This window comes from Myripristis murdjan, chromosome 14 (assembly GCF_902150065.1).
Source record: "Myripristis murdjan chromosome 14, fMyrMur1.1, whole genome shotgun sequence".
Lineage (NCBI taxonomy): Eukaryota > Metazoa > Chordata > Actinopteri > Holocentriformes > Holocentridae > Myripristis > Myripristis murdjan.
Genome location: NC_043993.1, coordinates 9719429 through 9747304, shown reverse-complemented (window position 1 = coordinate 9747304; position 27876 = coordinate 9719429). Strand labels below are relative to the sequence as shown.

Sequence of the window (27876 nt, the reverse complement as noted above, 5' to 3'; positions counted from 1 at the left end):
GCTCTAAGGTGCTTTGGATTAGTGTGCACAAATTGGCTTATGTCACAAGACTGGGGGATGGCCTTGTGATGGCTCCATAACAGCAATGCCATAGGTTTGATCCCAGGTAAATATGTCCAGGTAAAGTGTCCTTGAACACGTCACTCAACCCCAGCCAACTCACTGTTATGATCACTCAGGAGTGCCAGCTAAGTGCTTCAGATGATGCCAGTCAGTGACCAAGGAGCATTGAATACACAGCCATTCAAGCCTGACTACAGTGCGACAATACTTTGAAAGAGCTTGTGCTATTCATTTTTCATAACAGTATTCAATTCAAGGGCCATAATGAAAACATGACCAAGATTTTTATACTGTACAAACCCGAAATCAACCTAAAATACATAGTATGTTCTTCATGAGCTAAGTGTTGTTGTAGTGTTTTAAAATATAGTTTGAACTACTTGTGCTTCAAGCATACTTTGTAATCTGACCTAAACACAATAAAGTTAAAACTCTATTCTTGAATATGAGGCGTTTCAAAAACAGGTGAAGATTCCTCTCTGTTGCGTTTTATGCACTCCAATTGCAAAAAGAGCTCATCACTGTCCAAAATAAATAAATAAATAAATCTCTCACGTCCCATTCATTCACAAATGATTCTCAGACACGAAATTGTCAAGATTTATTTTCGCCTTTTTTGGTGATGTGGTAACAGCAGCACCCAGTGGGTGTTTTGTTAGACCAGCATTCACGCTGTTGTTTAAAGTAGAAAAACAATACACGGCTATACCAGAGAACAACCCACAGACCATTGCTTTTGAATGAGAAAAGCCAAACAATGAAATACTGCATGACAGTAACTCGGAGTATCTAGTTTCAACATACAGTACAGTTAAGTCGTGTGAAAACTCTAACCTTTAAGTCCTCAGCCATTCATGTCTTCCTGAACTAAATACATGATAATCCAGCAATTACAAGTTCGTCCATAGTGAGAAAAATGCACTATTTATGTCATGTACAACTGAGAACATTCCACTTTTGTTCAAAATTGCCACTTTGCCTATTCCCCATTCAGACATACTGAAATATTTAACATTTTCATGAAACTTTAGTCTATTACTATTTTCTTCTGCATGACCTCTGCTTATAATTCTTAGAATCAGTCTTTCGTAACCGAAGTGCGCTGAGGAGATGCTATGTAAAACAATCTTTTAACAAAATGACCATCAAAGCAACACAGAGAAAGCAGTTTCCATCCCACACTCACAACTTTTATGCCATACCCTAGCCCGTTCAATATTAATAATATGCAGTATTTTTGTATTCGTCAACAGCAAAGAAACTGAGCAAGACATGCCGAGAAGGCTAATTGATGAATAGTATTTATAGGGAATACTCCTGTCTGTGTCTTCAAAAAGTGGCTACTTTATCATCAATAACAATCTCAGAATGAGAGAATTGGAAGCGAGTAGCAGGACAAACAAAGGTGAAACGCAGGATGGCAGCTGCAGCAGTTAGTCAATGTCCATTTCAGGGAGCTTATTCTCTGCTGTCGCCTGTTCTGTGCCTTCGTTTGCGGTCTTGTCCGGGCTGCATGGCTGCCCCTCTGTTCCCTCCTTGCCATTGACTGGCCCATTCTCAGTCTTCTCCTCCTTGGGAGGCTCCACCTTGGGCTTGGGTTTGGAAACCACAGGGTTGCAGGCTGAATAAAGCTCCTAGACAGAGGAAAACAAAGCGATCGTTAGAGCCAGGGTGAGATCTTTTTTCATTTTTTGGTCCCTTGATCTGAATTTCAAGGGGAGTCTGGACAACTATTTAACAACGAGTATACAGTTAGGTCCATAAGAATTTGGACAGTGACACAACATTTATAATTTTGGCCTTGTACACTACCACAGTGGATTTGAAATAGAGTAATTAAAATGTGATTGAAGTGCAGACACAGTCCATCTTCAATCTCTGGTTGTTGAGGTTTTAAATCATACTGGCTGCTTGATTTCTTGTTGACATTTTCCTCAAATTGTGTGAGACAAGTCTCCACTGCTTCATACTACTTGTTTGACTGGTTTTATGATTTTTTTTTTTTTTTTAAATGCACTTCTCTCACCCCAAAAAGCATAGAAAAGAAGTCTTCCAAATCAACCAATTAACAGAGAATCTGATAAATTTTAACCTTCATTATAAAGGTTACGGGGTATTTTGAAAATACAATCTTGACAGAAACATTAGTGGCCTGCAAGGCATTTCTGATTTTCCACCTTAAAAAAAAAATCACTCCTCTATTACTCCAATCTAATAAGGTTTGATTGCAAAGATCCACCTTATCTAACATTTTCACAGTGCTTTAGGATTTGAAAAGGTGATTGGTGTGTAGGCGCCTTAACCAGACTCTCATTACCTTGGTTTTAGCCTGGATCTCTGTGACTCTGACTGCAGGGTCCTGAGTGAGGTCCTGTTTGCTCTGCTGGTTCATCTTGCTGTTCATCCAGACCATGGCATCGTTCACCTGCTTGTCCACCCGGGTCACCTCCAGCTCATCCAGGTGTTCGTACTGCTCGTCCTGTTGAGAGAGGCAGGGGGGAAGTCAAATACTTGGGTGGCATTCATTCACTCTGGTCGCCAAGGCGAATATAAAATAAAGAGTTTTTTTATTTAATATTGCTTATTTAGTATTTTTTTATTATTATTGATTATTGCTTTAAAACAGTAGTAACACACTGCTACAAAAAACAACACACAAATATTTAATTAACCTTACTGTGAAACAAATACACAATTGAATCGAGTGATTGGTGATGGAGCGTTTGCTGCACTGGCTCCTCAGCTTTGGAACAGCCTTCCTGTCAATCTTAGATCTCCCGATACCGTCTCTGCTTTTACATCGAGCCTTAAGACACATTTTTACACTCTTGCCTTTTTGTCTGACTAATTTTATCCATTTATGTCACAGGTCTGTTGTGCAAACATCTGTTTTTAAGCTTATTTTAATATAATCACTTGTTTTATGATTATTTGCCTACCTTTCTTCTTAATTGATTTAATTTCTGATTGTGTGCCTTTTAAACTGCTGTTCTTGTGTCTTTGTCCTAAATATCCTGATGTGGTCGGTGTTTGTGCTTTTATGTGGTCTATGGGAAACACTTTGTGCATCTTGCTTGAAAAGTGCTATACAAACAAGCTATTTTATTATCATCATCATTATTATTATTATTATTATTATAAAAAGTTATTCTTATAGCAGAAAAAGTTCTAGAACAGACATGATAAGTGATTGAGTCAGTCAATACATTAGTATTTAAAATGACATGACTCAGCCCATCAGAACTGGAGCTGACGAGTTAGGACAGATGCAACTGTATGGACAGACTGTATTTGTTTTTGTACATATTATATAGTTATATAGAGCAGGCACTTACATATATCAGCCTTAGGGGACCTTGCTAACAGGCCATTTGGCTGTGCTGGGCACTACTGGCTCTAGGGACTGAGCCTGCCAACTACGTGTCTTCCTGCCACTAGATTTTAGACTTTTACTAACCATATGCTGGAATATAACTTAATCTTTAACTCCTTTGGTTTTCTTTTAATTGTGTAATGAAAGCTTTGAGCACAATGTCTTTGTATTTAACAAACAAAATCTAATAAAGCAATCAATGTGACAACTCAAAGTAATACTGCGCTGAGTTACCTTTGTCTTGTAGGCTTCGATGATCTTCATGTACATCTGGATCTGTTTACCGAGCTCATCAAAGGCTTTTGGTCTCTCCTCAGCTTCCATGTACCTCTCGTAAATAGGCTGACCAAGTTTCTGTAGAAGAGAATGACATTAGATTACATCACGACATTCAGTCATCCAATGTGCCAAGGTACATTTTATTGCAAAAGTTTCACCATTTCAAAAAAGAGAAACTCTGAAATATTACTGTAGTTGTGAGCTAGTTGAAACTTGACAAAAAGTGACATTTTTAAGAATACAGTCATTCTCAGTGTTGAATTTCATTTAGTCTGAGCTATCGACTGTTCAGGAATAATTTTTTATTCTTTTATTATAACTTTTTTCCCACATCTACATTCTTGAAGTAATAATTAGGTGTCATGAAATATATGTGCTTGAGTTTACAGTGGTGAGACACAGATGAAAGGGGGAGAAGACAGAAAAGGGGCATGTGGCAAAGTTCCCAGGCCAGATTGGCTAAGGACACAAGCTGCCTTTCCACTATCACACCAAACACAGGTGAGCTTGTGCATGCCAAGGCCAGATTCCTTTTGACTGTCACTTCCGGTCTTTGATCACATCTCAGTGGGTCTATGTCGGGGCCAGATTCCATGTGCTAAGGGCCCGCCGAATACCCGTGGGCCAGACAGGGCTAATTGAGGCCTGAGCCAAGGGTCCCAGGCAGGGCTTACCTGGCTTAGGGCAGGGAGACGAGTGCAGCTGATCAGTAGGGGTGTCAGAAGATAAAGTTGACACCCCTGAGGATAAACGAAAAATGGACAACAGCTGAGAGTACTGGTCAAACGAGGAGACTGGGGCTCTGCTCACTATCTAGGCAGAGGATAATGTCCTCTGCACAGTCTCCAGTGTGTCGAGCAGTCTCAGCAGACCCAATGGTCATGTCGCCGGTGGGATATTCTGTCGGTAAGTTCTTTGGCATTTAATTATTTCTCTAACTAAACAGCCAAAGTGATTCAACTGAACACACCTAAGCCTAGTTGTGTTACAGATTGCTCGATGGTGCTAACTATAATTACAGTATGGCTATTTTAAGTTACAGGAGTCTGACAAGTCTGATTATGTTATCCGAGGTGTATTGGTATTACTCAACAGCGCATTGTACATGCTTGGGTAACTTTTACACTAAGGCTACAGGTTCTGGGCAGGTTTTCCGGCAATTCTGCAGGGCCATCAGCACAACGGCAGAAACGCAAACGGTTTTTGTTTGTGGTTTGAGGGCATGGGCAATCACCACCACCTGGCTCAAAGATAGTTCTAGCTCGAAGGGTGCAATAGTGGAAAGATGGCTATGGTGTCCTGTCCCAGTTCATCGTAAGTCCCTTCAAGATAAACTACCCATTCACACCTTTTTAATGCCACCCAGCCCAATGCTTGTACTGTCTGATACTAAAGAGGGTTGCTTATGACATCTTGGATAGATGTATCAGTGTTTAACTTTCACAAGTCCCTCTGTACAAACTATCTAATCACATCATGTGCATGGGAGTGATTACCTTTAGTTCAGCCAGTTTGTCAATGTAAACTTGTTTCTGTTGGTCCTCTCCATCTTCATATAGCCAGTTCTCTGTGTCCTCCAGTTTTAACGAGAATGCATCTCGGTCCTGAATGGAGTGGAAAAGTTAGATCAGATTTGCACATTATGATAAAATTATAGAAAACAGCAGTAATAGCAAGCAGCACACATATAGCTCTACAGTTGAGGTTTAACCTCAAATGGGCTTATTGTTGAGATCTTTGGATTGCATTTAGCTTTCCAAAACATCAGTAATTACATAAACTCACCAAGATATTTGCAAAGACAGCATTTAAGTACAGAGTGTATCTATATATAGAGGAGTAGTTTCAAATGACAAAGCTGCCAAAACCAGCCTACTGAACAAAAGATTATAAAAGTTTGGAACCATAAATGGGTAGCAGGGTTTGAGATTGACACCTGCTACGCACCAAATGCTGGCAACAAATATATTTGGTTCATAAATGGAAAAGGACCACCCAACACCCCACTGGCTGGTAATTTATCTGAACACCTCAGTGAGATACAATCTTTGGTCTTTGCCTGATCTCAAAATCTGTCCCAACTGACCACCATATACCTCCCCTTATGAGCCAGCCGATCAAATCAAAACAAAACAAACAGCATCTTGACCGGCTGCCTGTTATTCTGTCTCCACATTAAGTGGCAACATTTAAACCTCTGTTTCTCTGCTGCCTGGGTGGTTATCTAGCCTAATGTTAAAACTACTATATTCCTATGTGGAGGTACTTCATGACAAATTACAAATACATAAAGGTGGAATCAGTGATTCTGGAGAAAGATATCTGAAATGAAAGAACTCAGCAAATATCTCCTTATGGTCTGCTAGCCATCCATTCTGAGTATGCACTAAAAAAAATCCTTGCTGGTAGACAATCTAAGCTCACAGTATGAAAAAAATGGGCGGCTGAGCCTGAGACTGTCTCTGATCCTTTCACTGCAAAGGAACAGAGCATGTTCAGTTATTGGTTCACTGAATGTACACAGCAAACATTAGCTCTGAGTGACCCGCTGTTGCTGAGTCGATCAAGCCCGCCCCCCTCCCTCTCTTTCTCTCTAATGTCTTGAAGTCTTGAAGAAGGACCAAGTACCAAGTATTTTATTTGATATTTTGGTGTTGTGAAAATATACTTGCGGTACATAATAGAGTATGACTTTGCCAATAGCAGCTTTCAATTTGCAAACAGTATCTTTATCCAACTAAATACCCAGCTCACTGGCTTATCCTTCACAATTGACCATTCTAAGTGCACTTGTTAGCGAGCTGAACTGAACAGCCGGGTTTCACTTCAGAGAGTGGGACTATGCAGTCGGCGCTCCGGTCAAGCACTGAGCGATTCGATGAATGAATCTTTTGAACGAACTGAGTCTTTATCATGAACTGATTAAAATGATTCAGTACACTGAAAAGAACTGCTTTGCCCATCACTAAAGTAGCTCAGACTAGATCACAGATCACAACTGCATCCAACCAGCAACAGGGGGCGTTCGTGCCTGTGCGCAGGACGGAGGGAAGGGAGGGGGAGGGGAGATTGGGGAAAGGAGACAGTGTGAGCGAGAGGGACCATGACTCTGGCCGTTGATTTCAAATATCAACAATCTTTCTCCAGAATCCATAATTAAATTTAGGCTTGTCTTTTAATTGACTGTATCATAAAGGACTTGATGCTATACAGACACAGCACAAAATATGGGTACTATGCAAAGTTTCTCTTTCTAACATCATCCTTGTCAAGTAATTTTATTTAAATTTACCAGCCCCTGGTAGGTGAGCCAAAAAGTGAATTTTGGATACTCTGAGTGTATTTGAAAACAGAATATTAATTAAGAAATGGGCATAGTATAGATTCACATCATGTGCTACTGGCCCTGATCTGTATTAATCTGAAGAGTGGACGTGCATGGCAGAAAATGTAAGACCTCTAATTGTGCTGAAGATGCTCTGATACATTTGAAAACCTTTAGGGAATTTATTTAAGCCTGTAAAACTAGCAGCTCGCTGGATGGGGATTTATCTGGTGAGAGAGCTAACTAAAACACACTGGAGAATGGAATGGTCCTATTATTTACTTCATATTATATTCCCCTGAGAGAGATGACTAAAATATTTTAATAAAGATTAAGCTTCTTTCAGGTCTGTGTTGTATTGCCACCTACATGACTCAAGTGCATCAATACTCACAGCTTCACTGACAAACTTCTCCAGGACACCATGTAGTTTGTCCCTCATGTCATACACGTACTCCTCCACATTGTTCTTTGCGTCGTTCCTCTCTTTCTCCAGCTTGTCCTGCATGATCATCTTACCCTAGAGACACAGGGCACATTACATATTAACTGATAGAACTGATACATTATATAATGATTTCAAAACCACTTTGAGATGGACAAACACAGAACATAGCACAGCTTGGTGGATGATTTTATCCAAAGCGTCTCATTCGGTGCTACAGTTTAAAACCGTTTGTGAGGATGCGAGACTATGAACCGCAGTCCACAGCAAAGCTGCCACAGGGGACATGCACTTGCTTTTAAGATTTATTCAACATTTTACACCAATCTTGCTGTATTTTTGAGTTTTCCCTATCATCAGTGGGGTGTAAAAGACAAAAGGCAGAGCAAGGAGTAATGTTAATCCTTTCTTTAAAAAAAAAAAAAAAAAAATCCCACATTATTTTTGCAGACCTTATGAAAATCAAGGGTGAGAGAGCAAAGAAACAATATTGAATAAATAAACAATAAATAAATATTTAAGTCCGCCTCCATATCTTAAAATAACAATGAGGAAAAATGAAATTCATGAACCACTGGGAATTACAAGGTACAGATCGTAATGCCAGATGGTTTTAGAGCATTTCCTCACACAATAAAAGTAAACACAATAAAAGTAAATAAATTAATGTCTTCATAAAAACATTATATGAACCAATCTATAGGAGAATGCCAGGTACGATAATTGAACGTAATATGAGATTAAAGCATGACCACTCTGTCGCACTATAACCAAAACTTCAAAGATCCATTAATCATAAACTACAGATAGTTATTCATAGGTGTTTTCACTAAAAACAACACGAGACCAAAACTGAGCAGCTGTTCTTCACCAAGACAATGTTTAGACCGATCAAAGTGTGTGCCCTCTAGTCATTCCCAGTGATTTTTGGTGCATTACCTCATTCTCCACAAACAAATTTAGCGTTTCATTGGCCAGCTGCCAGTGCAGATTGTTTTCTATGGGCAGCTCCACCGTCTTCGTCTTCACTTTGGGCTTCTTTGCCTGCGGGGGCTGGTCTGTCTTCTTCTCCTGCTTGCCGTCCTCCGTCGATGTCTAGGGGAGGGGGATGGAAACCATTTTAGCCTGAGCGAATACTGTAACTGTGGCGGAGGAAAAACCTTGTGACTTCAGTAACTATCTCCTTGTTAGTGGACCCTAATGTTTTACACATCAGTTAACACACAGAACCTTAGGAAATGCTAGAATGCCTGAAACCCATGTGACACTGAAAAAAGTACAGTGGCTGCCAATCTGAAAAAGGCCATGTTTCTTTGTGATTCCTGGAAAGCTGACTTTTGGAAGACATATGGTTTTGATTACAGTGAAGGATAAAAGAACAAAGGACTTATTCATTCCTACTACAATTAGCTTGTTTAATTTGCACATGAAACAATCTGTCATCTTATTCCTGCTTAATACCCATGTATTCTGCAACAATGAGCGACACTTCAGTGCATTATACTGAGCTGCAGACTGCCTGCCTGCTCTAATCAGCTCATGTTTCGTCTAGAACGTATGTAGGTGTTTTGATGTGAGGTGCTTTTGTTCTGCATCTTTACTGACATTTGTATTGTATTTCACTATGTAGTTTGCAAATATGCAAAGCAAAATGTGGCAACTATTGAATGCAAATCACATTTCTCTTATGGGACCAATAAAGCTTTGAACTGAAGTGATCTCACTGCAGCAGCATACCCACTTTAAATTGGATTCTTGATGCACATGTTGTGGAGGGCTGTGAATGTTTGTGTGGGAGTTACTTATTGATCCTATCATGCACTTGTCTTGCGAGTAACATAAACTGAGTGCAGACTATAAAGGTCTTTTATTATGCCTTTCCATATACAAAGAGATTTATGAGTACTAATCCTTTAGTGGCTCTATGTGAAAATGCAAAATGGCTGCTTCTCTCTCTGAATGTTGATTGTATGCAAAGCCTTATGCTCTTTTGTGATCAGGAATACGTAAAAAAAAACAGAGAGAAGAATGTCCCAGAAAATCTTACTTGAGAATAATACTAAAATAATAAATCTTTATGTACACACCCTGCAATTATTTGTGTAAACAATATACAACAGCAAGATCTTTCAGTTAATACCACTTAATACCGTTACCTCCATGTCATCATTCTCTGATTTCTTGTCTCCATTGTCGCTGCCCTGGGATTTCTGCTCCTCCTGGTCCACCTGCATTTTGTTCTGACAGAAGGAAACAACAGTAGACAATCCACATATTAACATATCACTGATTCTTGGGAATTTGGATAAATCATGTCCCACTAAGAAAAATGCTATTTCTGCTGGAAATTTACAACATTTTAATGAATAAAAAGAATCAAGGGCATAATCAGGGGGTCCTTTGCACATTTGTAAGGTTCTTTTATAGGTTTATTTTTAATTTGTATTAATTTAATGATTTTATGTTGGCCCATGCCCTACAAAACCAGTTGTCCTCGGATAGGAGATAATCATTTAAACTTGATTAAAACAACAAAAAATAATAATTTCATTGAATAACATCTTTACCACATGAAAGAGTACATCATAATATGTATTAAAAACTACAAACGATGGGTTTTGAACAATATTTACTATTATTTAGTGGTTGCTCAAAATGTGTCCCAGATTTTCGTCACCACCGTCAGATATTTATTTAAAAAATAATAATAAAAAAACTACAAGGTCAATTACATTCCTGAGGAGCCCTTTTCAAACCTTCAGCTCTACTGCATGCTTCAAGACCGCTCAGGCTCCTGGAAGTTTTCTATTTTCTCTTAAATCTCTTCATATTTTTGGACACTGCTACTGTCACAACCATAAATTGTCAACACCGTCACTTTTGTATAAAAAATATTAAATTCGATTATGGAATGAATGTATACGTTTTAAGAAGAGGTCTGATGCAGGTAGCAACATGGCGAAAACAAGCTGGCTAATGTGAACAACTCATGCTTATCATGTGAAAGAGTAGGTTTTTGTCACCACCGTCAGATGTCACCACCGTCAGGTTTTCTGTCTGACGGTGATGACTGAAGTCTGAAAAATGCTTATAACAGAGCTCAGGATTGTTATTTTTTGTACCAAATAGTTAAATAAAGTTGTTAAGCAAGAAGCCATTGACTTGAGTGGTATAAATTTTGGAAATGTATGTTGTAATGAGGCCACTGTCACCACCGTCAGATTAGTGTCACCACCGTCAGAGGCAGTTATATTTGTTTTAAATGAATATGCTTACGATATGTTTCTTTGGTTCTGTTGAGTTATTAAAGTAATAGTCTCTTTAATACAAAAATATGTTTTTCAAATTAAAAAAAAAAAACATTACGGTGACGGTGTTGACAAAAACAAAGTAGCCTAATAACTGGAAAAACCTATTTTATGAAAAAAGTGCAAAATGAGGAGGTTGCACCGGTACATTGCTGAACAGCCAAGACCTTGGCCTATAATGATATACCTTCAGATTTTGTAATTTAACGCACTTTTTTTTTTTTCAAAATTAAAACCTGTTTTATCCAAATTCCCAAGAATCAGTGATATGATATACCACCTAGTTTCCAAAGCTTGTCGCTGACATTTTTAGGTCCCAGTGGAAGTCAAACCTCTGGCAGAGTTAGAGCCACAGCCACTGAGAAATACTAATCATAATTTAGTCTTGCAGATGTATACTATTGTTTCTTTCTGCACACAGTCTGCATAACTGGAGAGATCAGGACTTTTTTCCCCTAATTTCAGAGATCACTTGCCTGACAATTGCAAAAGCCAAATAATCCATCACAGGCAACATGAAGCCTTACTTTGTTTTTAGTGTCATCACCTTTTCACTGTGTCCGTGTTTAGCATTTTTAAAAATCAGCGCACATATTAGGTTACATTGTGCTTGCTGTCAATCAACTGACATGCACAGGAAGAAATGAATGTGTCTACCATGAAACAATTCCTAAAAAACATGTCAATTGGGCATCCTGCTGTCGAAATTGTTTACACACATATCACATTAAATCCATTGTCCCTGGCTCAAAAACTGGCCCAGGACCTTTATCACGTCATCCCTCTCTCTCTCATAGCCTTTTCTGTCTGTCTCTCATTTGGTTTGATGCCATAAAATGTGTATTTTAAACCACACAGAAGAAAACAAAGTAATAGATAGTATATATTTTGCTCATACATAATTAAAATATCTGATTTAATACAGCATACAATGCAGAATGATTTGGGACGTAAATTAGATATGCATATCAATAAATGCACTGTAACTGTAAATGATACTGGTATTTTCCTTTAGTCTGTGACAAATATTTCTACAGTGTTGTGTAGTGCATGCTGCACACATGGAGCTTTTATCTGCATTTTAAAAACAGATCCTACAACTTTCCTTCCCCAGTCCCTCAGGCTACTTCCTGACTGAATTCTATCTAATGTTGTGGCTTTCACAAATTCAGTGAAAAGTAATGAGGCGTTAACTTTAGAAGTCAAGGAGAAGAGGGGCAGGCATGCTTCATGAATACAAACATGGGCCGACAGTTGGCTCTGCAGCCCAGATGGTGCTGAAGAAACCAAAATAAAAATACCAGACAACTTACAAACAGGCATTAGAGAGAAACACATACATTTCCTTAAAGCTGTTTTGAGCTTGTTAAGGCTTGACATCTAAATTCCAAAGCATTGACGTGACTAATTGTCCATTAAAAACATAGGTGTGGCCACACTGCTTCTCTGTGAGAAAGCTGTGTCTTAACAGCCACAACTAGCAGAGATTATCTCTCTCTCAGTCACAAACCCTGCCTTTATCCACTCACACCCAGTGTAGACACACCCAACACTCACCTCGTCCTCCTTCGCCGCCTGGTCTGTCTCCATTGGCTCCTCCCCCTCAGCCGTTTTGACAATCTCTACTAGTGAGGCGCTCGAGACACTGAACACCCCGTGGACGTTGATCCGTACTTTTACTTTGACCTTTGAGCTCTCCCCAGACGCCTGAGGGACAACGTTCTGGATCACAAACTGGCCTGTGGGGCAGACGAAAAGGTTATAAAGTTACAGTAGAAATGTAGAAGCACAGAGTCAACTGTGAAGTTCCTTCCCTTTTCCATCAATAAAATGCTGACTTTCTATGGCCTATATGAATGTAATGGGTTTTTTTTTCTTGATCAAAATCTTGATCGGAAGTTGCATTAAGCTTTTTATTCAGTGTTTATTTTGCAATGGAAGTGAATATAATGTGACCATGTTGAAAAATAAATACTACATTTGATGAGTAACTACTGATTAACTGATTATTCAAACGGACGCTGACAAAATTACATCACTTGTCCCAATAATTCATTAAATTCCCTTTACTGGAGGACGTTCTCTGCAGTACGCAAATATTGATATAGTGCTACACTGAAGGGCTGAGGTTAGACAGTCAAATGATTGCTGTTAGTGCAAAAGCAGGGCAACACCTGAAAAATGAATCTCGCATTATTAAGATTACACATGAAAAAGGGAGAAAATGGCATGCTGAAAGGACTTCGGCATCCCAAAATCCCATCCTAGGAGCTAACAAAACTAATGAATAAGATAGCCACAGTAAATCTGGTTGAAAGCTTCCACATATTCCCATTTTACCACATTTCACCCATTTCAATAAAGTATTTCTGATTCTGATTTACACATGTGTTAGCATTTCTTGGTACAGTCTGTCAGCTTAAGAAAAGCTAAAACTGTACCCATTATTAACCACCAATGTCCTTAAAATGTAAAAACTTAATGTAGTGAGTTTGAATCACAGTACCTATAGTGGGGCTGGGATAGGGTAGCTCTTTGGGGTTGTTGTAGTATGCTTCAAGGGAGAAGGGATCTTTCCTGTAGAAGGTCAACACTTTGGAGAAGGGGGCTGCGTGGTTCTTTGGGAAAACTTCACAATCACTGTAAAAATGGAGGAGGAAAAAAAAAAGGCCAAAGTGGAGTCAATCAGCATCAAGCAAGCTGTGTTGAATTTGCTCTTAATCCACCTACAATGAGAAATGCAGGTTATGAAAGATAAGGCTACAAACTAAAGCAGGCTTCTGTGGTGATGCAGAGATCCTGAGATCATTTGGTTCAAATGAGGGGAAAAAATTAGGGGAAAAGGATAACAGCAAAGAAATTTTGTAGCATGAAGGGGAAAATGGTTTTTGTAGGTTCAGAAAGCCTCTTAGTGTCAACTGCAATTGATTTCAAATTGGAGGCTCATCAGACATGTGTCACGTGCATAGAACACTTGATTAATAAATGAGAAAGAGCTGCGATGTGACAGCCTGCACAAACAATAGTGACAAGGGACTGCAGCGAGCTTTTTACAGATTACCAAATCTGAAAGACAAACGAAACAAATATAAAAAATGTCCATGAGGGTTTTCCCTCACACAAACTGATAAGTAAGGCATACTGAAGAATTAACACCTTGAACCTGACAGACGCGATTTTTGTCAAGATTGCCCATTTCCTTTAAAATTAAAAAACTGTCAATATGGGAGTGAACACACGACACTAAATCTACACAATGTTGTGTAACGTAGTAACAAACAATTTCAGCGCTGAGATGTGGACACATCATCCTTCCAGTAAAGAAAGAACAGGAAAAATCTGCTTCATATAATAATAAGATCCTGCCTCACAGCAATAACATCCTCTCTTCTAGTTATTGTCATCACAGTGAGATACTTTTCATATGAAAAATCACCAATCACTTTTCTTGGCTAGAATCCATTTCTCAGTCAGGCAGCAAGCTGTCCGTGTAGCTTCACCTTTTACAAACCTCCCCATGCACACAATCCTGTGTGAAAGCTAGCTGGCATTATGATGGAGAGAAGTTAGATTGTCCGTCTGGACTCGGTACATAAATTCTCTGTCCTGACTGGCTCTGGCTGTACTGCCATAGAGAAGCCTTGGGGAGGGCTCACTGGTTTTCCAAGACTTTAACCTTTAACAAGATGTACCTATCCTGCCTGTACAGAAGTTATTTGCCTTGAGCATGCGGGAAAAACGCAGAGAGTCCAAGAAAGTCCGTCATAAAATTCCAAAGTAAACAACACACTCTCTGTCACTATAATTTGGAGCTGGCACATTTTATAAATTAAAAAATGGTATTAGATCGATTCCTTAAGCTTATGGGAGAAGACAAATACCAAGAATAGTCCAATCGGAGCTGTCTGTGTCTTTCTGCTCTGATTCCAAGGAAATAACATAAAATTGGAAACTGTTCCCCAAATTGTTCAAGAGTTTATCAATTTTCAAACGAGGCACTATGTGACCAGATATTATGTAAACAGCATGAAAATGTAATCAACTCTTCAATGGCACAGGACCAATCTTTCTACAAAGTTTCATGTAAATCTGCTCAGAGCATTTTGAGATACCTTGTTAGCAGACAGACAGACAGACAGACAGACAGACAGACAGACAGGAGGATATGGAAATGTTAGAGGATATTAAGTTAAATTCTGTTTTGCAAAACAGATAACTTAGGAAAAATAACAGTACTGTATTATGCACTATTAACCTTTATGTGTGGTAATCTAGGTGACATACATACTCTCATCCCATAATGAAAAAATAACTTTTTGTAGTATATATACTCTTCAATAGATATGTACAGCAGTGTATTACCCATGCACACCCCTGTAGTGTCCCTGACATTACTTTAATCAGGGTGCGATGGGAGAAAAGAAACTCCTCTTCCTTATTTTCACTGTGAGATCCCACCATTAACTAAAACACAGTCCCACTTCATTTCCTTATTAGGTCTTCTCAGGTGACACTGACAGAGTTCGTACCTCAGTCCCTCCTCTGCTGCTGAATTCCATTTTAGGGAGATGGGGTAGGGAACGACGTCTGTAATGGAGAACTCTCTGACTTTGAAGGCCGGCGACAGGATAGCGCACTGAGGGGAGCACGAAAACACAAAACAAACTTATTTACCAATCAGCTACAGTTGCCATTCAGCAGGATTTTTCAATTCACTGTGATGTATGATACCAATAAAAATGCAGCTAAAGTAAAACTGTTGCAAATGGTTCACCACAAATTACTGGACTGAGCAGGTTTTTTGTGACCATTACTTATTCATGAGCGCTACATACTGCATCCAACAACCCATCTGTTCCCGAAACACTCCAAAATAAAGCTTCATGGGCTTCCTGAGCCGGTGTGCATAAAAAGATATCCAGTATAAGCTTGGAGTGATATCCAGTAATATCAAATTCCACAATATCTGTGTCCAAATGGAATATTTTCTATCATATCGAACCCATCTTTAGTTGTAAGCCGAGTTACTCTGATGGGACTCAAACGGTTTGAAAGATTCAATTTAACACCTGCACCAAAAGGTACAATGTCTGGTAATAGGATAACATATCTTTGCAGTCTTCAATTAAATTTGAATTTTTGTTTTAAAGTCATTCTTTCTATATAACTTGTACTTAATTTAAAAAATGCTCAACTGCTGGCACGGCAACTAATGGCAAGTTATCTATGTAATAGTTGTACAGATGTACAGAGTAGCAGTAATAGCATGTATATGAAGTTTTGATTACACAAATTAATGTAATCACAATTTTGATTAATGTGCAATTCATGTAAATGCAACAGTCAATTTGGGAAATTTTAGAAAAAGAAAGAAAATGATTACACTAAAATAAAACACATGTTTTTTCTGGAAGTGTTGACGATATATAAATGTTTGGCTATTGGGGGAGATACATATATCACAATATTTCAATGACACAACATCACAAAATCAGTCGCCCAAACCTAACCCAGGTGCTCGTGTGTGTGTGTGTGTGTGTGTGTGTGTGTGTGTGAACCCCTCCAACTCTACTGTATAAACACAGCTACTACTATGCAAGTCATTTTTAGGACGAACGTGCGAGTCCTGAGGTCAGCTGTACCTGCAGAGCACAGCCCCGGGCCACGGCCTCGTCTGCGTTCAGAGTGGTGCTCAGCTCTTTGCCAAAGAATTTGCTGATTCTCTCTTTGATGGCAGGGATTCTGGAAGCCCCGCCCACAATCTCCACTGCATAGATGTCCTCCTTCTTCAGCTCTGGATCAGGAAGCAGGAGGGGCATTGGTTAAAGGGCTGATACAAAATAGGCTTCAATTTTTGTACTTTAGTTTAACAGAACAAATCTTTGCTTTTAAAATGTTCTTTCATAAAAATCACTATTGACAATGGCATAGTGATGTGCTCAAACTGCTTTCTGTGAACACTGAGTGGGCTATTATCAAGATACACAGATAAAAAGTCACAACAAAAGCGTTTAGAGAGCCTTTGGATTCATAATTTAATGTGTTTCTTTTTGAAAAGGCTTGTTGGGGCAGGGCAAAATGAAGGGAGCTCATTCAAAATAGAGAAAAAGGGAGAGGAAGCCAGTTTTATTTCACAAGTGGGACATGACTGTTCAAGAATGTTGACTTTTTTTTCTTTCATTTTGTCTACTGATTCACTATGAGCTTCCCATGAAAGATAAGCTGATTGCCAGGATGTAGAATCAATGGGATTCTGCTAGAAAAAATACAAACAATTCAAAAAAAATTTTTTTTTGTTATTTATTGTTAAAGAGGTAAATATGTCGCAATGGAAAATTAGTTAACAACCTAAAATCAACAAAATCATTTTTCATTTCATTATGACTAATGACATACATTATTAAAATCAACAACACTATCACAAAGTTTATGGCTATGATATTTAACAGACTAATTATATTGTAGTTGCTTGATTTGCTCATAATGTGCAATTAAGAGCAAATAAGAGCAAGGAGAGGTAGGAAGGCAGCGAGAGAATAGGGAGTCACGGTATCTAAAAGAATCATGGTTAAATTTAACCCTTTTTGAAAACATTTTAAGACTAATTTTTGAACAAATAATATTTTTCTTAATAAAATAAGCATGGCAGGCGAATTTGAAACCAGATACAACATTTTTGATCTAGTGATCTATTAACTAGAACATTCTGTTTCCCTTTGGATTGAGGTGCTACTGTAATAAATCCAGTTGTAACTTGTTTTCCACACAATTCAGACAGTGAAGTACAAGAATTTTTACTTTATACATGTCTGTATAATGCCTAAAATTTAAAATTAAAATGCCTAAACCTTAGCCAAACTCTATATTAATTTCATATTTACCTGAATGAAAGATAAGTATAAAGTGAATTGAGTTAATCTACAATAGGCATTTTCCTGGCAGGTAAGTGGAGCAGGTGAGTATAAAGGTAGTGTTGTGTTGAGCAAGCATAGAGTTTTATAAAATTAGAAATGCTAAGTAGAAGACTAACACATGGTCCTGGGGAGGAAAGCCTGCTTCCAGCACCCAGAGGTGAGGGCTGCCTGTGCATGCATGTCAGCATGTGACTACGGGGATACTCCAGTTGCTATTAAAGCTATATGTACTCACTGGCCTGTTCCATGACGCTGCGCAGGGGACCCTCCACTTTGGCCAGCAGCCCTGCGCACATCTCCTCAAACTGACCTCTGAGGACACATGATCATAGATTATTAATAGACCCAGACGCCCACACACACACCCACACCCACACCCACACCCATGTGTGCAGAGAGTGAGGGTGAGACAGGCACACAGATGCTTCATGCCATTACTCAGTGCTTAATTAGTCCACATCTTTTAGTCTGCGTCCAACTTAAGATAGCACATATCTGAAAACACAGACACTTGGCTATTCAACTGAAGACCGTTCTAAAAAGGTGAAATAAATCAACGTTTAATTGCCTTATAGCACAAACTGGGGCATAACATTATACTGACGGGGTTGTTGATCACTGCCAATGATTCAACACTTACCACTGGCTTTCAAATCTCACTTTCCCATTTTGGCTTAAAAATAAGTGTATAAATGCGGGTCCCTGACTTCGAACACCATCCTGCATCTGTGAGTGCTTGAAAATGCGAGCAGGTGTGGGGGTTTGTATCCTAAACATAAAATGCAAGCCAGAAAGTGAGCTCTGAAAGCCAAAACTCTCAGCACTTGGCAAAGTAACCGTTGAGTCACTGGTTTTGATCAGCAACACCCCAAACCCCAGCAGGTTTCATTTTGTGGGACAGTAACATCGTAATTAATGCACCTTTAATAGCCCTCTAAAATGGTCATGATCCAAAGGGCTATGGCTGCAGAACTCTATGGAGATTTAAGATGTAGAGTAATCATCAAATAATTATGATAACTTTAAAAAACAAACAAACAAAAAACAACTGTCTAATACAAACTCTATGACTATGGCTGAAACAACTAGAATAATCTTGGAATAGTCCATAAAAACCCAATAAATGAGTCTACAATGCTAATCATTTAATTAAGAATCAAACAGATATTTTTCTTACATTGCACTCAATTATGGAACATACTCTCACCACATAAACTCTAATGGGTTGCACCTCATAAGCCTTCATCATTTATCACTACAAAGCTCACTTTTTTGGGGTCGAGCACTCTAGCATAAAGTATCTATTGTGCTAGTGCAGCCATTGTCTCCTCCAGTACTTGGACAATTCTTGGAAAAGTTCAAAGCACAAACCTGTTAAGTGTACCGGTAACGTCAATGTCGTTCATGAAGCACTCGATGTTGAGTGGCAGGTCAGAGGAGTTGGCGCTCATCAGCTTCTTGAGCTTCTCACACTCCTGGTAGAGCCGCACCAGCGCCCGGGGCTTGGACTTGACATCAAGCTTGTACTTCTTACCAAACTCCTCACAGAAGTGGCTGACCAGGATGTCGTCAAAGTCCTTCCCACCAAGCTCAGAGTCGAACGCTGTAGCCAAGACCTGAAAGTGGAATGTGTGTGGTGTGGGATCATAGGAAAGTGTTGTAAATGTTGGGAAACCAGCACACAATCAAAACAATCAAAGATGAGGTTTCTTATGGAAGATACAAATCGTTTTTTTCCCAAGTGGTGAAGGAATAGTTCACCCAAAAATTATGAAATTTATTATTTACTTACCCAAGGTTGCCTTGAATGTCTCACAAAAATATTTTTAAAATCGTTTAAAAAGGAGAAAAAAATTAAAAAGAAAAAAAAAACTTTTCCATTTATCTTTCAGGGTGAGTAAATGATACAAAACATTTTTTGGGGGAAAGTATTCCTTAAAGCAGTACGTGCAAAGTACAGTGAACATCAGTCAGCAGATAATCATAACTGCATGTTGTTAAGTGCAAATTAGTAAAAGAAATGTTTGTTTAACCCAATGTACACAATTATATTATGTGCATAGCCTGTGAGCAACAGGTTTAAACCTACTATCATTAAATCATAAATAAACTAAGAGTTGAAAACAATCATTTTCATAAAACAGCCTGAAAAGAATAAATGAAAAGCTTTGCTAGGTATCACAGCTAACCATTCAGTGTGTATCCGCCCACATCAGGAGCCTTTTGTGCAGCCATCACAACCTTTTGTTTTCAGGAATCACAAACCAAACAGGCTGAGAACAGCTATCTTCTGCTGTATCATCATAACCTTTCCTGAGTTTAGGCTGCGGTTTCACAATGTGAACTAATTGCCTGCTATTCATATCTCACCTTGAGCTTTCCCTTGTTGAAGGCACACACTGACACCTGGTAGCCCGAGTGGCCGAGGTCCACAAACACCACCGTCCTGGGCTTCTCCTCCGGGGCTGGCAGGTCCTGCTTGTAGATGCCATATGCCAGGGTCACTGCAGAAACAGAGGCATGCTCTTGAGTTAGTCTGTGCTCACTGCTGTAGCAGTGTATAAGCCTGCATACCATGTACCAGTTCTACTGTACCTATTCTCCAAAATGATCAATCAGACAAGGCGTATTGCCAGGCTATAAATATCTTTAACTTAGGTCTGTACCTAACTCAGAATTTTCTTGTTCGAATCAAGATTTGGTCATTTACTATTTCAAATTCAAATATTTGTTTTATTCATTTATGTATTTATTTGAATTCATAATCTTTCTAGCTGAATGTTGACAGAGCACATCAACAATAAAAGCGGTCATAATGAATCATAATCAAATACAACAGGGTCACACAAATACATTTCTAAGCATTTAAAATCTACAAAATTCATTAAGTCAGCTGCATTAATTTAATTACAATTTCAATAACTAAGTGGCTTTGTCCCAATTATGAGATACAATAATAATAATATATTTCTAGTCAAATGAAGCTCTTCTAACTCTATTTTTTAAATATTAAAAAATGTTAATGATTAAATTATTATACCATTAAACAACCGTTGAGCTACTGGGGTCCCCCGGTAGCTCACTTTGTAGAGCAAGTGCAAGAGCAACTTGTTAAGGCTGAGTCCTTACCACGGCGGTCTGGGATCATATCTAAGCCCAAGCCTTCCTTTCGCTGCATGTATGCCCCTCTCTGTATCTCTCTACTCTGACTATAAAATAAAGCAGAAATGCCCCCCCAAAAAATGTTCCTCTCAATCTCAACTGAGATGACAGATGGTTCAACACATCAGCTTTCATGGAGTAGCCCTTCTTCAAATACATTGTAGGATTAGATTAGATTAGATGCTGTATGGTAGTGCATCAGTCACACTGTAGCTGATGGGAATGAGGTTGGAGAATCTAAAGCAGAATTCAGAGTTTCAGCATGTGTGTGAAAATATTCGGAAGCACTACTGTGACATGTTTACACAAATGTACAGCTACAGCTTAGCTCAACACCAGAGTACCAGCACTCGACAACCTACAGGCTAAATTCAGGGTTCCCACTCTGTCAAATGTAAAATCCCTTGATCTTACCTTGGTTTTCCACAACTACAGTGTTGAATTCCCATGGCTTATACGAATGTAACATGATTTTTTTTTTCCTTGACCAAAATTTGGAACACACTTCAGATTCAGAGGTCTTATTAAAGTTTATTATTTTCATATTCTAAGGGGTAAGTGAACGTAACACAAACAAAGGGGGAAAAGAAATATGTTTGGTGAAAAACGTATTTTAAATCAAGGCTGACAAAATTCCTTAACTTCCCATAACTCTATTTATTAAATTCCTTGACTTTCCCTGTCTAAAAATCATTGTTTCAAAATTCCATGACTTGTGGGAAGTTGTAAATTGCACTATTAATGATGTATTTAGAGAGCAGCCAACAACTCAAAGGGTCAATCAAGTACTTTATCTGTGTGTTACAACTATCTCAGGTGGCCAACCAGACTGATAAAGTAGAACTTGTTGCTCCTGCCTGCCTGGCGTACACCACTGTTGTTTACCTGCAGTGGTCTCATTCATGAGTCGCAGACAGTTGAGGCCTGCAATCTGAGCTGCATCTATGACAGACCTCCTTTCTGTGTCAGTGAAGTAGCTGGGGACCTGAGAGGGAAAAAAACAACAATCATGCATTGTTTATACAACATACTGATGAGACTCTGAGTGGAGACTGGCACCAAAAATCCAAAGGTGAAGGGTTTGAATCCCCCTGGGGCCAACCACAATAAACTGTACACATTAATGATACTGCAACGCAATTCAAATGTTAAGAAGACTCCATCGGATATCTTTATGTTTATGATCTGATCCAGTGATAATACATCTGCAACTCTGATAGCAATGATGGTAATATATTTCAAAGAGGTCACTGAAAATGTGCAGCCCGCGAACAAACACTCAAACATCCCCAGAAGACCAAGCATACCCTTTTATCTAAGTGAACGAACCCTTTCACTGATAATGATGCATGAACTGGCCGCCTCACAAGATGTCTGGACAACGTTACTGCGTTAGTTACTTAGTGTGCAAAAACAAAACATCTCCTTGTACAATGAGCTAAAATTAGCCATTGGCCACAGTAATAATAACAAGTTATCCAAGAGACATCTCTAGGGCTGATGTAAACTGTAGATTTAGGCAATAAGTAACGGTGCTATCTTTGTGAGATCTGTGACATTGCATAACAGATGCCATTTGGAGAATTTGATTACCAAGAACAGTAAAAAGGCAAACATCCCAGTTTTAACCAGGTGAAACAAAAAACTTTCAGTCAAGGCATCTGAGGAGCACAGAGCTCAAAATGTCACATCAGCTTATGCAACTGTACAACTCTACTTTTGTTTAGGCAATTACACCCGAATTGCCTAAAAATTCCTGTTAACATATACACTGTATGGACAAAAGTATTGGGACACACCTCTTAATCATCAAATTCAGGTGTTTCATTCAGTCCCATTGCCACAAGTGTGTAAAATCAAGCACCTAGCCATGCAGTCAGCTTACCAAGACATTTTGGACAGTTTTCTGCTTCTAACTTCATGGGAACAGTTTGAGGAAGGCCCTTTTCTGACTGAGCCCCAGTGCACAAAGCAGCTCCATAAAGGCATGTTGGGTGAGTTTGGTGTGGAAGAACTGGACTGGCCCACACAGAGCCCTGACCTCAACCCCATCCAACACCTTTGGGATGAACTACAACAGAGACTGTGAGCCGGGCCCTCTGGTCCAACATCAGTGTCTGACCTCACAAATGCTCTTCTGAATGAAGGGGCAAAAATTCCCACAGACAGTCACTGCAACCCCACATTTTAAAACAAGGTATCTGCAGACTTTCACCGGGTAAATTAAGGTTTTCAAAGACATTTTGATGCCAGTTAAAATACAGTTTCGTCACAAAATAGACCTGTCAGATATGCATGAGAGAAAAGTAGTGTCCCAGTAAAACAAAGTGTGTTTGAAACCTATAAAGATAATAACACTTATGGGTATATTCAACAATTATTACAGCTGTTTGATATAGTTTAATTCAAGACTTTTTAATAGACTTGCAGGTGCTCTGCTGAAGCCTGCAGACTGGCAGTGTTGGTGCCTGTGAAAACGCTTACAGAGATGACACAGTCGGCCACTGGTTTCTTCAGTGCACTCTCAGCAGTCTCCTTCAGTTTGGTCAGCAGCATGGCGGTGACCTGCTCGATACTGAACACTTTCTCCTCCTCCATGTACATCACCTGGTGTTCAAGAGAAATAAGCAACATGACTACTCCTGGTGCAAATGACTGTGTAGTATCGCTTGCATAACAGGACATAGATGTTAAGACTTGGAGCTCAGAGCAATCTTTGATCAAGAGTGTAAACAGTGACTGCAATGAATGAGTCTTTCAGAGTTCTACAAACAAAGCATTCACATTGTGTGCCACTCTTAAACCAATCCAGAGGAGTACATTTGTCAGCTGAGCTGACATTTACACCATCATATGGAAATAATGGCTCTATATTATTCACTTTGGGTGCTGCACTCTGCCCACTGACTTAAAAATTCATTAAGTATTACATTTTATATAGAACATATCAGGCACATAGCTGAGCACAAGGTTCAGAGGCATAATGCCCTAATAATATTCTGACCACAAAATGGTCTGTAAGAGAGAAGAGAAAGGAAAAAACAAAAAAGAGCAGAGGAGGGAGGTAGAGATTTGTTCAAGATAAGAGAATATTAGAGAGAGTAAAGGAGGAAGGCACAGAAAAGTGGATATGATTCAGAGAGGGGAGCTTGACAAAAGGCACTTCTTGGCTGCACACATCAGCAGCGTGTGGGGCAAGCAACACAGTCAGGAATAAGCCTTTATGTTTTCCACACTCCATATCTCTTAAATTTCTTATGGGTCTCCCTTTAATTTTCGATTGGCCTAGTTTAAGCAACGCCTGCAATAAATTGAATATAGCCTTCTGCTCACTCAGTGAATTTGAGGTATTTAAGAAGGGAACTAAGCCCACAATTCATGTTTCAAATGATCCCTTAAAAGCAGAGACAGCTAAATCATTCGGAAAAGTGCTACTGTTAATCTTACTTTGATCCCAGTGGATCCAGAAGGCATCTGTGCCAAGTCATACACCAGTTTAGACTTGGCTGACTGGATGTAGGGGTCGGAGAACGCCCTGCCATGGAAACGCTTGAAGCCCTGCACCGTGTTCTTACAATTGGTCACCACCTGGACAGGAGGAACAAAAGGAGAAAGAAGACATGAGGACATTTTTTTTTTTTAAATGTAATTACTTAGAAGAATATGAGGAAAAGAAAAGGGCGATTGACAAATTTTACCTGGCTTTTCGCCGCTGCTCCTATGGCTCGATTTCGTTGTCCAAATGAGACAAATGATCTGGAAAACAGAACAAAATGTTAGGCTATTCATTACAAAGAGCTGGGCATCTAAGCTAAGCTGTGTTTATATTGTAAACCATCTACTTATGAATATGCCCAAATACAAAAGTTAAATCAAGCCTCCCTGAAACCAGTCAGTCAGAATTTCAAAACGTATCAGTATCTGCAATAAAACCACGACTGCGTCGTTTCAAAATAACAACCAGCATCTGTGAGTGTCCCCCACTGTCTAAATTGTTTGCATAAATGGCAACCCGAGCATAGACAATTACAAGTGTTGCTTACAAAAAAGCAGCATTTTAAATCAAAATCATCTGCAATCTATAAATATTCATTTATGAATTTCAAGTAGCTATTTATCCCAAAATGTACTGTAACATTTTTTAAAATCCCTTTATCTCCTCTCTTTGGTTTTGATACATCCCAAAACCAAAAAACAGTGGGTGCCGCTTAATTAAGCTCAGTCTGTCAGAGTTCCCATTGTGTTGTAGATACACTCTCTGAAGTGCTGGGCTGAAGCCATGAGTATCCCAGTAGGTTGTGGTCTAAACACACCTGTCATCATCATCCCTACCAAACGCAGATGTCAGAGCTGCAGTCGCTGTCAACACATGTGCGCAGTTGGTGATGTCAAAGCGGGGTCAACCCTATGAATCTGTGTGGAAACTGACAAGACTCGCATGGGTCAAAACCTTAGCCCAAAAACAGAGTAGAGAGATTTAGGCTATAATGTGGCACTCATTTTTTCTTTTTTTTCTTGCTGGTCATCTTCTGTTTAGAACAAAAGTATAACAGGACAGGAAAAAAAATCCAGACAGTGTGAAAAGCTAGAAAAGGACAGCAAGAACTTGTGTGGCGAAGACGTCTTGTTTAATAACTAGTGAGGAAATACACCAGTTTGAAGGACTATCTAAGAAAGATGCTGGCCAATTTTTGAGCTGGTTTACAATCCAAGTTAATGTCTCCTTGGTGTGTTTGACGTAATAGTGTATGTGGATTTGCAAGTGATGCCAAAAGCCACTTCAACTTTAGATTCATGAAGTTATACTGAATTACAGAAGTCACAAGAGTTGATTGTGTGTGCATGAGTCCAGCAACAGATTGAGAGAATACCAGTGCAAGTATTCCTGAAGACATAATCACCACATCTTTGGCAGTGCATTGGATATCCTCATACCAGATAAACCTAATCTACTCTCTACACACCACAAAACTAACCAATTTTTTAACGTCATTGAAAACGCATTCAAACATACAAATGTTTAAGACATGTGCCCAACATAATGTTGTACAAAGAAACGGATTTTTTAAACTCTAATAAAAACATGATATTGGGAAAAATACATTGCATTAATATGAAATCAATATAGAAAAAATACACAACACCTAACTTATTCACAGTATTGGTTGACAGTTTTACTACTTTTTTTTTTTACTGTCTATAAGTTTAATGGTCTTTATATTTTCTTTATAAATTCATACAAGAAACCATGAAATCGAGTGTAACCTTTGAATTCCTGCATTTATAGATATGACGTTTACCAGACAGGACCAATAAGTTTACCATGAAATCAGTGATACATGTTATTCTGGCAAAATTGCTAGAATATTCCAAGTAGTGATTGGCTAATGTCGTCATCAGATACACCATAACGCACTACGCACGTTTTGTAACGCGGGGTGTGCCGGTTGGTCGGGGCATTTCGCCTTCATGCAACATAAGGCGAGAGGGAAACACCGCCCGCTCTGTACACACGGCGACTTAACGTGCAAGACGATACACACACACACCGTACTGTAATTTACCAGTGGTCTTACTAGCTAACTAGCTGCTTGTTGACAGATATATGTATGAAGACAAAAAGACAACAGATTGTTCCAAATTATTCCACGTTAACACTGAAACATTAACCACGTATCTGGGCTTTACGTGTCCAAAAAGACAGATTATTGAGCAAAAAATCGGACACAATTTCAGGTAGTAGCCGCCGCTAGCTTGTAACTAAAGCTGGATTCACGTGCATTATCCACACAGCAGTGACACAGGGGTGCTAGCGGCGTTAGCAAGCACACAGCATTACACACTGTCCCGACCAGACCTGCTCAAATCTGCCTGAGCCACAACACCACCAACATGCACCGACTCGTGTTTTACTCACGGTGTACATCGGTCGCTGTACTCGTTGGCGATGGTCTCAATCCCTCCGGCTCGGGCTACAGCCACATAGCAGCTCTGAAAGCCCAAGTCAAATCCCACCACTGACATTTTTCAGCGATAGTACCGTATTGTAGCTACCGTTACAGGGCGACTGAAGGGAAGAAAACAAAACAAAACGCGTGGCACAGTCTTCAGAGGCTGTATGAGTCCGTGGACTAGCGGAAACCAGTTGTATCCCCCCTTTAGACTGGGCTGCCTCTCTTCATAATCCTCGGCGCTGACTGTTGACCGGTATCTGCTCTGCACGGGCCAGATCTGCAACGGCACGGAGCTCTGCCTCACTTCTCGCCGTGAATCCTCGCGAGGTTTGCACGCTTCTAGATCACTCTGGACCTTTCCACAGCCATGTGAGTGTTCTCGAAGCGGCGAGCTGCTTCGTCTGGACACGAGTCGTGACAAACACCGGGCTGTCTTTGTTCAATCTTGTCATAGTGCTTCTTTTAGGTTTGATTCCCAGAATAATTCCCCCCAAAACGTGTCACACCAACAAAGATTCATGCATTACTGATGTGTAACAATCACAATTTGTCTGTTTTATATCCACAAAACGAGTCCTTTTACATTTTTAAACATTTAAACCTATTTGACTGCTATTGAAAATTTAAAACTCATTAGTAACAAATTGACAAAAATTATCAGATTAGACATTTCAAATTTACTCCAGTTAATTAAAACATCCTGAAGTTTTTTGTGTTTCTTTCTTCTCACTACATTTTGTTATTTGTTGTTCATTATAATTTCTTTTATATAATTTTTATACTGAAGTATGTTTACAGCAACTTCTTGAACCTGCATTTATCTGTTCAAATAAAGGACAAAACTAAAATGAATTAATAAATAAATAGATTTAAAAAAAAAAAAAAGAAGAAGAATCGTGACAGACTATGTGTCAGGTCCACAGGGTTACCATGTGAACGAATGGAAATATTTGTGATTCAACTGGTTGATGCTGCTACAGATCCAGGCCAGGTGGGAAGTGTAAAGCGCTTTGAACTGCTCTGTGTGTAAATGGTGCTATAAAATTAACTTGC

The 27876-nt window shown here is 39.2% G+C and overlaps 1 protein-coding gene across 1 annotated transcript; it reads right to left on the bottom strand.

Annotated features, from left to right (window-relative positions):
* Positions 1-649: 649 nt before the first annotated feature.
* Positions 650-27121, bottom strand: hspa4a (heat shock protein 4a). Its single transcript, XM_030069612.1, has 19 exons — positions 26787-27121; positions 24568-24625; positions 24317-24457; positions 23354-23476; positions 21755-21854; positions 20078-20211; positions 19079-19323; positions 17943-18019; positions 16436-16587; positions 15323-15429; positions 13300-13433; positions 12351-12532; positions 9642-9725; positions 8425-8580; positions 7435-7560; positions 5212-5319; positions 3671-3790; positions 2381-2542; positions 650-1697 (listed from the first exon to the last, which is right to left on the bottom strand). Exons 1-19 carry the CDS (start codon positions 26891-26893, stop codon positions 1497-1499), a joined length of 2517 nt encoding a protein of 838 aa, XP_029925472.1. The 5' UTR covers positions 26894-27121; the 3' UTR covers positions 650-1496.
* Positions 27122-27876: the final 755 nt, after the last annotated feature.

Excerpts from the sequence above, each read along its gene's own strand:
- hspa4a (XM_030069612.1), bottom strand. The coding sequence starts at position 26,893 with ATGTCAGTGGTGGGATTTGACTTGGGCTTTCAGAGCTGCTATGTGGCT. Across the intron at positions 19,324-20,077 it reads TCAACAAGGGAAAGCTCAAG|GTCTTGGCTACAGCGTTCGA; the intron begins GTGAGATATGAA and ends TTCCACTTTCAG. Across the intron at positions 13,434-15,322 it reads GCAGCAGAGGAGGGACTGAG|TGATTGTGAAGTTTTCCCAA; the intron begins GTACGAACTCTG and ends CCATTTTTACAG.